A 14,578-nucleotide genomic window follows, 5' to 3' on the forward strand; every position below is an offset into this window, starting at 1 on the left:
GCAGAGAAGGCACCAACCTGCAATGGTCAAGGGAATTCTTTCATATAAGAATTTCCTATACAAACAAAATTACTGTTCTCATTTCCCTAGCATACCACTGACAAATCAAATTAACACAATTGGAATACAGTTTTAAAATGTTTTCCAAAAAATGTAAAATGATTCCTTCCCCAATTTTTGAAAGTAAATTTTTACAAAAACATCAGATTCCACAGCAATTAACATAGATGTACCCTGAAAAGATTAGCAATCAAAAAGTTTCTACATATCTGTCCATTTATTTGCATGTGAACACAGAAGTAAGGAATACCAATGTTCAGATCAATGTAATCAGACTAAATATATTCTAACTCTGCAAGTCGTTTCTGATTTTGAAATGTTCTCAAAGGTTTAACACATTCTTTAAGAAGTATTATAAAATTCTAAAAGCAAAAGTTTACTTTATTTTTTTTTAAATAAGTGATATATTCTACCGTTCTTCACAGGTATAACAGGATAGGGGAAATAAAGAGTGTCACTAATTCAAGGGACCTACAGTAGGATGTTAAGCAACCAAAAGTTGACAGCATTTATTATCCACATTAATTTTCTAAATTTTACCGTTAATGCTTCCTCAGAACATATTGTTGACCCTGCGTCCCTACATTCTTAAGTATATGCTACCAAGTCAAATCTTTTGGTAGACCCAGAAAGGTTTCAGATTTGGGCCTAATGATGAACTTACCACTCGTCCAAGCAGTAGTTTTATTTCTCTGGAGAAGTTTATCACCAGGTTGGACACAAAGAATTTCAAAAACCATTTATTAAGTTGTATCAAGTATCATTAGGAGTGCTCATCCCATTTGAAGTACATATTTTTGAAGCACTGATACATTAATAAAACAGTTATCTGGAATTATCAATATATCCAATATCCTTAAATTAAGGAAAATACATATCTTAATATGCTATATGTGGGGAACATTTGTTGTAGGGGCCTCCCACTGACATAGACTGAAAACTTGTTCGCTACTTTTGGTTTTAGAAAGTTGCCTAGGTCACTGAAAGGTTAAATGATTTGCTTATGCTAACACAGGCAGGCCATATAACGAGTGGCAGCCTTGAAACCCAAGTTTTCCCGATTTTAAGGTTAGTCCTCTCTGCAGCAATACATTTTGAACAAAAAATTTGATGTATTAGAAATCAAAAACAATTACCCTACTGCCTCCACCTAAAATAGCCAACCCCAAAAGAGAAGGTATTAAGGAACCAAAACTTTATCCAGGTCTTTCCAAAACAACAATGAATTGTGTTCAAAGAGTACTTATAAGTTGGTTGTTTGGAACTTGGAACACATCTTTCCTCCAAAGAAATGATTTTATAATCGTGTTAAAGTTCATAGGCTAGGACACAAAAGTCTAATTGATAATGAGCTTAACTATAGTATGAATAGCATTAACTTAAGTTCTGGGTCCTAGTTGACCATGAAATAATAGGAAAAGGGAAGTTTTCTCTCTCTTTCATGGATGTCAGGCCTGTAATACAAATCATTTTGTAAGTAGTCAATATTTGTCTTTGACACTTTGCTATTTTTCTTTCCATACTTCTTTTCTTATGTCCTTGTGCCCTTTCTTCCCAGGTTGACCAGCCTTCTAATACTGCTCCCCTCATTGTGGCTTTTTACTAGCCCTGCACTATACTCCCACCAAAGTTCTCCATTCTCCGAAATTAGTTACTCCACTCCTTATCAACATTTCCATTACCTCAGTAAAAGAATCCTCAACTGTGTGCTAGGATGTCAATCTAAATGAATTAACTCTGTCTTAAGTCACTTCTTTATACATCACATCAACAATGGTTTTTCTAGCACTGGGGAAGGGCAAGGCAGATATAGGCCACTTGTACATAAGAGTCATTTGGGTTTTTATAATTCAAGAACGGCTTATATTGCCAAGAGATGGAAACTTAAATTACAAGCTTACCTTTTAAAAATAAATACTGTATGTTTTTAAGGTGGCAAAGAACTGCAAACAAAAAAGGAGCCTAATGATTGAGGAATAGCTAAACAAATTATAATACCTGAATATAATGGAATATTGCTACACTATAAAAATGATGAATACAGAAAAGCAGAGGAAGACTTATAGGAACTGAAGAAAACAGAATCAGAGGAAAAAAGCAAGCAGAATCAACAAAGCAATTACATAGTAATTACAACCATATAAATAGAAAGAACAAAAAAAAATGAACTAAATACTGTGTAATTTTAACAATCAAGTTTGTAAAGAAAGATGAGTGAAGAAAATGTACCTTCCTCTCCATTATCCGTAAAGGTAAGAAGATGGGTGTGGAAAGCTGTATTTAACGTCAGACTTAGTTAAAGTTTTGGTTAATTTTCCTGAACTGCTTTTCTTTTTTCCCTTCTCTTTCTTTTTTATTCTTTGTTATGAGGGATGGCCAGGGGCTTGGGAGGGTTGATATTTGTAAATGAAAGTGATGCAAAAACAAAAGGTATCAATAAATGGTTTTCTGAATGAAGCAAAAAATGTTTAGGCTAAGGACCTGTAAAAATGACATTTACTAACATAAATGATGATATACTACTGAGTATTCATTAAAAAACAACAATCACTGAGGGTTTTTATTTCTTATTAGGTTCTGCTGTTTAAGCCAGTTGGCTGACACACCCAACATAACACTGAAATTATGCCAATAAGAAAAAATATATACAAACCTGGATTTCAACAGTATAGGCAGAGTCTGTAGATAAATCTGAAGCACTTCCACAGGCAAACACTGGCTATGATAGCTACATACGTGAGTACATGATGAAGTAACACCTAGCTGTTGAGAATGATGTGCTAATTCGACTCCTCTTTGGAGCACAGGATTAAATATGTAGTTATACAGTTTCCACTGAACAACTGCATTGCCTTTCTGGATTAAATTGCAAACATGAGTTGCAATATGCACACTGTGTAATTTGTCTTCTTCAAAAACAAGGTTTTGATAAGCCTCTAAAGCATCCCATTTCCATAAGAGATCTTCAGATCCACTGCTAGGCAGTATTCCTTGAAATCTGTAAGATGGACTAGATAAACCTGAAGCAGGATCAGCATCACATGAATGCGCATGCACTGTCTCTTCTAATTGAACTAGTTGATCATGGTCAAAAGTACAAATATTACAAGCTGCATGTTTAGTCTTTTGAGATATCTCTCCTCCTCCTAACTGATCCAAAATAAGTTTGTTAAGGATGTTCAATATGTGCTGCTGAAAATGTTTTAACTTTGGCAACTTAAAAGCATGAAGCAATGGAATGATTACAGATTTGGGATCCATACAACAGCATATTCCAACATTATTAACACCTGATAGAATCTGGACACAAGTAGTGTTCAATGAAACTTTTTTTAATAAACATAAGCACTGGTGAGCACATATTGCAATACAACAGCACCGTTCAGGATAATAAACTTCTCCATCTGCCATCTCTTCAAATGGATTTTTGGACATCTGGTTTTTGAAAGCAGAAACCAGAAGGCCTGAAAGATCTCGATGATGATGCATAAAGTGAGAATATTCACATCGTCTATGCCTCTTTCTTGTACATACTGACTGATGAAGTTGCTCAGATTTCACTTTTTTGACAGTGCTGATTATTTTCATAACACTATTTATTAATGTTTTCAAATGTTCTGAAGCCCCGGTGGAAACTTCATCTCTTGAAACCAACCATTCCATCTGAAGAATTGCTGTTTCAAATAATTTAAACCCATGATGCTGAATAAATTCTTGAACCAAGTCCATGGCTTGACTGAAATAAAAAGGATTTGAAGCTGCACTCTGAAGGCAACAAATCAAAATCTGCAGAACCCCTTCCAGAAGCTCAGGCAAAAGAAGGGCTCTGTGACGATACCTTGAAAATATAAAATCGTCCTGAACTTCTTGTAGTGTTTTCTTTGGCCGTGGTGCAAAAGGGTCGGACTGTTTTTCCAAACAAGCTCTAATTTTTAAAGCTGCCCTAAGTAAATCAATTAAGTTTTTTCTAAGACTTTCTGGCATAGTCTCTGCAGTATTTATATCTACTGACATAAGATGTAACACAGTTCTAAACAGCATTCTTTGAACCAATGCTATGGGTTCTTCTGTCCAACCTGCAGAAACTACTTCACTTTCCAAATTACTACTAAGACTACAACAGTCTCCAAAGCCTGCTAAAAATTCAGTTAATGTGGGCACTACACTGACTGCCAGAGCAGAACTGTGATTCAAGGTAATATCAAACTTGCATACTTTTTCTAAAAGAGATAGTAAAACATGGCATAAGTCAAATGGAGAGTTGTTCATGTTGCTAATAATAGAAAAGGCAGCTGATTCATTTAGTATTTCACTGTTTGCTCCATGTCTTGGAATAGTCTGTCTGGCATTCTCTAATGTCATGGTATCAGGTCTCTGTGTCTCTCTAGCTAGTGGTTGGTTTTCTTTAGGTGAAGATGATAAAAAGCACTGCAGCAGATTAGATCTCCTGTGCATAATCATTGCTATGCTTTTGTCATCAGAATTGGCTTCTGAATCTGAGGTGGAGAGTTGAGATTTTCTTTCATTTCTTACAGAATAGGGATGTGGGGTTTTACGATGACGTCTACTTTTTCGAGATATACTTGGTTTTGCATAAACCTGACCAGCTTGGGTATTTCTTTTTAAATGTATTTTTTCCTGAGTATATCTTAGTGAACTTGAATTTGTTTCTTTGGTCCAGATAATATCAGCTGAGAATGGTAGATCAAAATCTAATGGAAGGAAAAAAATGCAAAATACTTTAAATTCAAATATTTTCTAGTCAACACTAGGTTACCTGTAAAATTATTACTTACTTGCTGAATTTCATTAAATCATAGAATTCTACAGATGAAAAGAAACCTAAAGATTTATGCTTCATATACTTTTTATCTCAGGTTGGCTCCTTCTACTCATAAAACAAATTTTTGAAACAAATTCTAACCAAACACCAGCTGGGTTCGGGATATATGAATAGGGAGATATAGGTCCAATTTTAAAATTATATATTGTATTCCAAAGTCAAAAACACATGATTTTTTTTATTGATTAATATTTGGTATTTTTCAGCCATAGCACTGCTTTCTTCCACTTACTTAGGCTTAATATGTTATATTTAGAAATAGGTCATCTTAAAATTTTAGCATTTGAATATTTACATACCCTGTATAGTCATTTAATATCTAAAACACTAATTCCTCTCAGCATAAGGCCTCAATGGTTATTTATCATAAACTATGTAAACACAGCACCTTCATTCTTCTCTCCTCACACTAATACAGCTATTAATAGATGATATGTATATGAAGCTTCAAGGTCTGCCAAACACTTAATATATATCTTGTATAAAAACCAAAAAGTTACCAGCCTTTCTTTTGCAAGTCACTATTAAGAAAACTTCTTTAGGGGTAGCTAGGTGGTGTAGTGAATAGTGCAGTGGCCCTGGAGTCAGGAGGACCTTAGTTCAAATCTGGCATCAGACATGTAACACTACCTAGCTGTGTGACTGTGGACAAGTCACTTAACCCCAATTGCCTTGCCCCCCCCAAAAAAAAAGAAGAAGAAGAAGAAGAAGAAAAGAAAACTTCTTTAAAAGCCTGGCTTTTATTTTCTTCAGTAGAGAAAGTTTGGAAAGCAGCAAATTTGGAGACTGACAAGACTAAGTCAAGTTAAAAAATACAGGATGATTAATTCACAACTGGAATAACAGTTAGCAAATACAATTTTTTAAAGTAATACTCATTTAAGTATTCAAGTGAGCAATTATTTGTGTACAGACCTAATATATTTTTAAAATATCAAGAGTCAGTGTATCAATGAGTAAATACTAATATCTCTAGAACTCAGATTATGAGTTAAAAATGACTAGCATCAGTCAATCAACAGTCATTTATTGGCTTACGTACAAAATTAGCACATTTAAGATATATTATAACATGGTATAAGAACATTTAAAATACATGAGATACTCATAAAGAGGCTCATAATTCTCAGATCCTAGAATTGCCTGAGGAGGAAACTGGAAAACCGTTGTAAAACTTTTATATTTAATTTCTATTCGGTTATCACAGAACTTGTACTTGACAGGTTTTCCAGAAATTGGAAAGTAAAAATATTTCAAGTTTCAAAGTTTTTATTTCCAAAACTGAAACGTTAATGCAAATAAATCTTTTAGAAATAGAGCACATGTATAGATTAACTATTATTCAAGTGAAATCATCTCTAAGTCATGAATTAGACAAAAGCAATATTTGAAAGAGTCTAAGGGATCTCTAATTTCCCTCTTCAAAAAATATCTCTTCCACTGCACCATGCCATGTTGTACACCTAGATTTATTTCTTTCATTTGATGTATTCTTCACTACGTTTTCTAATTTACTCAAGTGTTCTTAAACTTATACTGATTTTAATTACTCTCAATGGAATTTTCTTGCCCAAGAAGAAATCTACTTATCTCAAAAGGAAAAACTTTTCTCAACAGCATGTTAAACAAAACATAATGTTATCCATGAACCTACTCAAAACATCTTGGTTTTTTTTTTTTTTAAAAGTAACCATTCACACAGAAATAATCATTTTAACAGGAACTTTGAAAACAAGGGGTTTGGTAAAGAAGGAAACATACCGAATGCTTTTTCTTCTTGAACAGGTATCTTCCATACTAGTGGAAGGAGGGACAGGAGAAGGGTAAGAAGCTCTTCTCTACATGTCAGCGCCTGTATCAGAAACAGAAGAATTCTTCAAGTTCTGAAGTTTTATGAGAACATCCCTCAGATACATCATTTCCTCATTTCTTATGTTAAATGGACCCCCAAAAAAAGTCATTCTTTTCACCTATCGTTGAGAAGAAACAAACTCTCAAATCTTTCATTTGAAAACATCCAAGACTGCTGTACTATTTGTTGAACACCACTCCAAGAAATCCTTTTAATATGTAAACCACACCCAGAAGGTAAAAAATTCATTTAACACATTCTTGCTAGTGCTGTCACAAACAGCAGATATTGCCACCTCACAAACCAAAAGAATTCCTCACCAACAGCAGAATTCATTTGGTAAGTTAACGAAGTTCTGCTCACTATGCAGACTAATAACATCATGTAATAAGAAAAAATTCATCATATTCATACAACTAAAAAACAAACTCAAGAATGAAGTATTTTTAAATAAAAATGTCAGACATATATTTCTATTTTGAATCCTTTTGGCAAGGTATAAGTTATAAATAAGTAACAGTAAGATAATACATTATTTGTCGATAAGGACAATAACTACCACGGCCAATTCAATTAAAACTTGGGTGTTTACTATGTGCATAACACTCCGTTAAACTCTGACAGTCCAAAAGATTAAACCTACAAGTATACTGTGAACTAAATGTTACAGAACATCTCCATGGAATCTCAAGACAAGAAGGGACCTTGAAGGCTTCCTAGTCCAAACCATACCCTGACCAAGAATCTTTCCCACAACATCTCCAACAAGTGGTCACGCGACCAGCAATCCACAACTTCCCAAGATGACAACTCCTAATTACTAGACAATTTTCCTCCAATTCAAAGTAAAGCTCTGAAGGGTATACTGGATGTGTATAAATGGTTTTTTAGTGACAAAAATCTTCAATTCCTCAAGCCAACAGAACTTTAAATTGTAGACTCTGAATTTTGGAAAGGGTCTCATTACTACTTACAAATTACCAAGGAAAAGGACATCATGATATATTCATGGATGTCTCATACACTTTGCCCAAGAGCTCACTAAGAAACATACCTGAATCCTTAAAAAGCAAAAAGCAGCCCCCAAATCTATAACAATTTCTGATATGAAATTCTGTGAAATTCTACCTGATTTGAGGTCTCGTAAAAGACTAAGAAGACTAAAGAACTAGAGGACGTGGTGGAATATAACACAGAACTTTCAGAAACCTCAAGTACCTGTGAAGTCACAATGTAGGCAAGCTGTTCTCCAGCTTGCCAGTTAGATCTTATTTTACAACAGGAAACTGGCAACTTATCACTGCATCCTGATGTATGCCTGCCTAGTGCTCCCATGACAGAAGCCAATCACTATATGAAATGCTCTCTCCTCTCCCCTTCTGTAATAACTTCTTCTCATTAGGTTCTTCTTGTCCAGCTCAAGTCTGATCTCCTCTGTGAAATCTTTTCTGATTACAGGAATTCAATGATTTCTCCCTTGCCTGAACCATCAGAACACTTATGTTACTTTTTGCATGTACCACATATGCCCAATTAGATTATAACCACTGTGAGGGCAAGAACTGTTTTTGATATTATTACTAGTATCTCTCCATAATGCATTATAATCACATAACTGACAATTTATCCAACTGTCTAGTCATGTGATTACTCACTGAAAAGAAAATGGATGCAGGCTATTTAAGTACTTTTTCTGGATTACCATGAAACTTCTATTATCTTTGTTGTCAGAGGAGATCATGTTGATTGACAGTAAGATAACAGTGGATCTTTTCCTCTCTTGGGGGCTTTACCTAGAGCCTCTTTACTGCAACCCAAAATTTGCTCTCAGATACAAGCCACTCCGCAGACTGGCGTTTTCTACATTACTGCCTATGCCACCATCCAAAAGTGGTAGAGACAAACTAGAGTAGTAAAGGTAAGACAGGAAGGACTAAGGCTTCAAAGTGGTAGCAAGAAAAAAAAATGAAGAAAAAAAAACACAAGGAATTTGTATCCACATGCTTGACAAAAATTCTATTCCCTCATTTTTGCCAGCAAGAAAACACATGAACAACATGAGCAAAGGAAATTACTTCTACAGATATTACAGAATCTCAAAACTAGGAATACCCTAAGTGGCCATTTAATTCAACCACACACAAAAGAATTCCCTCTGCAACCCATTCAACCATTGGTCATCCAGTCTTAGCTTGATCTCCAGCAAGGAGGAATTCACTACCTCCCAAAGAGAGCCATTACTTTCTGGATAACTCTGTTACGAAGCTTTTCCTCACATCAAGCTTAAATGTGCCTTTTGCAGCTTCCACACATTGTTCCTAATTCTATCCTATGGAGACATGCATAACAAGTCTGAGTCCTTTTCCAGAGGAAAGCACTAAAGACAGCTGGCATGTCCTTCCATGTGTTTTCTTTTCTCTAGGATGAACAGTCCTCATTCCTTCAAATAATCTTCACGTGGAATTGACTTGAGGCCCCTCCATACCTGGCTGCTTCCTCTGGGCCCACTCCATTTATTCAAATCCTTCCCTCAGGCATTCATAGCATATAGGCCAGAGATGCCAGTACACAGTTGGGAGAAAGGAGCATTCCCAGCACATCTTCCTCTCCAAAGGCGAAGGAGAATGGAAAAAAACAATGGACATGTTCTCCAAGGGTACCCTGGCATACCTAGCCCATGTTCTATACATGCCCATGATCCTTAGAAAATTTTGTGGGACCCAGAACTGTGGCAGCTATGTGGCATAGTCGATACAGTATGGGGCCTGAGGTCAGGAAGATATGAGTTTGAATATGGAGTCAGATATTGACTAGCTATATGACCTTGGGCAAGTCACTTAACTACTCTCTGCCTCAATTTCCTTAAATGTAAAGTAGGGATAATAATAGCACCTACCTCCCAGAGCTGTAAGGATAAAATGAGATAATATTTGTAAAGCGCTTATCACAGTGTCTGGCATACAGAGACACTATATAAAGGCTAGTTATTATTATTTTTTTTTTTTTATAGGTCTTTGGAAGGGTTTGGGGGAGAGCTCTAGCAAGTCACTGCTTTCCCTCTGCCATCTTGGCTCCGCCCCCTATTACTATTATTATTACTAGAACTGATAACAATATTTCAGAAGTGGTCTGACTTAAGCATAGTAAAGGAAGACTGTAAACTCCTTCTTTCTTGAAGCTAAATTTCTGAATTTAAACTCCTTTACTATTTCACAATTTGACTTCTGACATCGTAAATTCTCTTAATTTAGCCTAAGATGCCATTAGCTTTCTTAGTTGAAATAGCCCACTGTTAAATCATATTGAAGCTTGTAGTCCACTAAAACTCCCTTCAGATGAGCTGTCTAGCTAGCTATACCTCTACCATCCTATACTTCTGAAAGTGAACTTTTTGAACCCAAGTGCAATATTTTACATTTATCCCTAATAAACTGCATTTTATTTGTTCTGGCCCAGTGTTCTAGATCTTTCTGAATTCTGACTGTCATCCAGCTGGTTAGATATCCTTCTCAGCTTTGTGTCACATACAAAATTGATAAGCATGACACCTCTCTCTTTATCCTCTACTATTAAACAGCACATGACAAAGCACAGAATTCCAAAGCAACAGAGACTTTCTTCCAACTTGACATGCAAGAATTAATGACTACTCCTTAGATGTAACCATTCAGCCAATTCCAAATCCAATTAATTGTACTGATTTATCCAGTCCATCTTTTCTACAAGAATCATATCAGAAATTTTATCAAATGGCTTTGCTAAAATCTAATTATACTATATTTATAGCATTTCTTCAATTTACAAGTTTAGTAACTCCCTCTAAAAAGGAAATCAAATTGTCTGATATGACCAAATCTGGATCAAGCTTTGCTAGCTCTTTGTAATTACTATTTCCTTTTTTAAATGCCATTCAGACACATTGGAAAGAGATATTCATAAAAGGAAGACTACTATATTTCTTCTTTTTACTATCTATATATTCCTTGCATTAACTTTTAGAAAAAAAGATGATGATGACCTAAACCAGAGTAGTAGCAGCATCAGAGGAGAGAAGGGGTTGTATTTGAGAGATGCTGCAACAGTGAAATAAACAGGCCTTTGACAACAGATTGCATATAGGTGAGAGAGACTGAGGAGTCCAAGATCTCCTAGGCTGTGAACCTAGGGAATAGGAAGATGGTATTCTCTACAGTAATAGAGAAGGCAGGAGCAGGGGAGGATTTGAGGAGAAAAATAATGAATTCAGTTTTGGATGTGTTTAGTTTAAGATGTCTACTAGACATCCAGTTAAAGATGTGAGACTGAAAGTAAGTACAGAGGTGGGAGCAGGAAACGTAGATTTGAGAATCATCAGATATAGATGGTAATTAAATCCATGGAAGCTGGTAAGATTACTAAGTAGCATAGAGGGAGAAGAGAAGAGAGTTCGGGACAGAACCCCAGGGACATCTGCAGTTAGAGGGCATAATGTGGAGGAGGATCCAGCAAAGGAGAAGAGGAGTGGTTAGCATAATTAGGATAATTATAGCTTAAAAGTTTACAAATTGCCTAACTTAAGTTCTCTCATTTGATATTTGTAAATTCTATTAACATTATGTGTTGTAACTTCATATTTTTTCCAAATACATGCTTCCCAATATATTACCCATTAAGTCAACACTTTTAAGAAAAATTCATAATAGTTAAAATGTCAATTAAAATAATAAAGATTTAAAAAAAGAAAACAAAAGCAGTTCATCAAAACCAACCATGACATTGATTGTGTCTAAAAATAAAAGCAAAATTCTGTCCCCAACACACACACTTTCCTTTGCAATGAAGAGAGAAAGGTAAATCATCTCAACTCAGTTCATTGAGGCCAACTTTACTCATTATAATTATATGGTGTTTAGTTTAATTTTATTGTTCTCTCCCTTACAGTAGTAGCCACTGTATATACTATTGTCCTGCTTCAAGATTCTGTACTGTCATTTAGTCTTCCCATGATTCTTTGAATTCCTTATTTGTTACAGCACAGTAGTATTACATTATATTTATATACCACAATTTGTTTACCATTTCCAATCAATGGGCAACTGCTTGGTTTTTGATTCTTGCTACCACAAAAATTAATGCTATAAATATTCTGTTATATTATGGAATCTTTCTGTCTTTGACTTCCTTGGAGTACATGCCTGCCTAGGGATCTCCTGAGTCAAAGAGCATTGACATGTTAGTTATTTTTTTTAGCATAATTCCAAACTACTTTCCACAAAAGTTGTACCAATTCATAGTTCTATCAGTAGTATATTATTAGTGTGCCTCTCTTCTTATACCCTCCAACACTGACTTCTCCCATAGTTTGTCATCTTTCCTAATATGCTTCGTGTGAAGTGAAACATCAGAGTTTCTCCCACTTGCATTTCTGAAATTATTTGTGAGTTGGAGTAATTTTTCTTCTAATTATTAATGGTTTTCCATTTTTTTTCAGAATAGTTTGTTCGTGTCTTTTGCCTAAATAGCCACCGGGGAATGGCTCTTGGTTTTATATATTTGTGTTATATATTTTGGATATCAGACCCTCTTCAAACAAATTTAAGACAAAAAAATTTTATTCTAGCTAAAATGATTTTGTTTGTGCAATTTTTTTTATTTTTGTGCAACTGAAATGATCTGTTTTGTCTTTTGTGATCCTTTCTATCCTTCATTTCAATAAATCAATTAACAAGCATTTATTATACATCTATTATGTGTCAGGAACTATGCTAGGTGCTGGAGATACAAATCCAAAGAGTAATCAATCCCTACTGGCAAGGACATTATATTCTAATGGGGGAAAAACAAGTCATACCCATATAGAATAAACATAGAAAGTAAACACAAAGTAGACATGTACAAGGTAGTTTGAGAAGGCAAGGATTAGCAATTGGAGGGATCAGGAAAGGCTTCATACGGGAACAAGCTTGTTTGAGCTTTGTCTTGAAGAAAGAGAGGGACTCTATGAGTCAAAGGTGGGGATAAAGTATATTTCAGGGATGCAGGATGACCAGCGCAAAGGCTCAGAACTGGGACATGGGGTACCATATGTGAAGAACAAAAAGATTTGACTGGAGTGGAGAATACAGGAGGGGGATTAATGTACAACAACACTAGAAAAGTAAGTAAGTGACAGGTTGTGAGGGGCTTTAAAAGCTATACATAGAAGTTTGCACTGATTTTTGACGCAAGAGGAAGTCACTGGCATCTGCGGAATAGTGGTGTTACACAGAGATCTGTGTTTAAGGAAATCATTTTGGCAGTAGCATGGAGAAAAGACTGGAGTAGAAAAAAGACTTGAGGCAAAGAGATGGATAACTTGTAAAAGGTACCTAATCTTGAACTCTAATTTTTTTTTTATAGTGTGACCCATCACATTTAGGTCACATACCCATTTTGAGCTTACTAGATTATATGGTACAAAATATAGGTCTAAAACTAATTTCTACAAGACTGCTTTCTAGTTTTCTTAGACAGTTTTGTCACATAGGGAGTCCTTCAAATAGTTTATGTTCTCAGGTTAACACTAGGTTGCATCCAATTATTTCCGATTCTTGCTAATCTGGACTATTCAACTGATCTACTTTTCAATTTTTTTTTAAAGTTTTTTAAAATTTATTTTTAAAAATTAATTAATTTATTTTTAGTTTTCAACATTCGCTTCCACATGATTTTGAGTTCCAAATTTTCTCCCTATCTCTCCCCTCCCCCATCCCAAGACTACCTGCAATCTGAATTATCCCTTCCCCCAAAATGCCCTCCCTTCTATCACCGCCCCCCACCCCCTTCTCTTATCCCCTTCCCTTTCTATTTTCCTGTAGGACAGGATAGATTTCTATACCCCATTACCTGTATATGTTATTTCCCAGGTGCACGTAAAAACAATTTTTAACATTTGTTTTTAAAACTTTAGGTTCCAAGTTCTCTCCCTTCCTCCCTCCCCACCAACCCTCATTGAGAAGGCATGCAACTCAATACAGGTTATACATGTGCAGTCATGCAAAACACTTCCATAATAATTATGTTGTAAAAAACTAATTATATTTACCTTCATTCTATCCCACCCCTCATTTATTCTATTCTTTCCTTTGACCCTGTCCCTCCTCAAAAGTGTTTGCTTCTGATTACCCTGTCTCCCAATCTTCCCTCCCTTCTATCATTTCCCCCTCTCTTATCTCCTTCCCCCCTATTTTCCTGTGGGGTAAAATAGATTTCCATACCCAATTGAGTGTGTATGTTATTCCCTTCTTAAGCCAAATCCTATGAGAGTAAGATTCACTCATTCCCTCTCACCTCCCTCCACCGTAAAAGCTTTTTCTTGTCTGTTTTATGTGAGATAATTTACCCCATTCTACCTCTCCCTTTCTCCTTCTCCCAGTATATTCTTCTCTCACCCCTTAATTTTATTTTTTAGATATCATCCCTTCATATTCAACTCACCTTGTGCCCTCTGTCTATATATATTCCCTCCAACTACCCTAATAATGAGAAAGTTCTCATGAGTTACAAATATCATCTTTCCATGTAGGAATGTAAACTGTTCAACTTTAATAAGTCTCTTATGATTTCTCTTTCCTGTTTACCTCTTCAAGTTTCTCTGGAGTCTTGTATTTGCAAGTAAATTTTTCTATTTAGCTCTGGCTTCTCAAGAATGCATTAAATTCCTCTACATCATTGAATGTCAGTTTTTCCCCTCGTTGATTACACTCAGTTTTGCTGGGTAGGTGATTCTTCGTCTTAATCCTAGCTTCTTTGACCTCCAGGAATACCATATTCCAAGCCCTCTGATTCTTTAATGTAGAAGCAGC

General features: G+C 35.4%; 1 protein-coding gene across 1 annotated transcript in view; it reads right to left on the reverse strand.

Moving 5' to 3' along the window:
- The window catches only part of LOC114049583 (lysosomal-trafficking regulator-like), a 247,660-nt gene that overhangs the window by 150,660 nt on the left and 82,422 nt on the right, over nt 1-14,578 (reverse strand). Inside the window, 2 exon segments of the mRNA XM_027870837.1 lie at nt 2,714-4,772; nt 6,665-6,755. Coding sequence (XP_027726638.1) covers nt 2,714-4,772; nt 6,665-6,755 — 2,150 coding nt within the window.

Source organism: Vombatus ursinus, unplaced genomic scaffold (assembly GCF_900497805.2).
Source record: "Vombatus ursinus unplaced genomic scaffold, bare-nosed wombat genome assembly UNPS02014798.1, whole genome shotgun sequence".
In the NCBI taxonomy this organism is placed as follows: Eukaryota; Metazoa; Chordata; class Mammalia; order Diprotodontia; family Vombatidae; genus Vombatus; species Vombatus ursinus.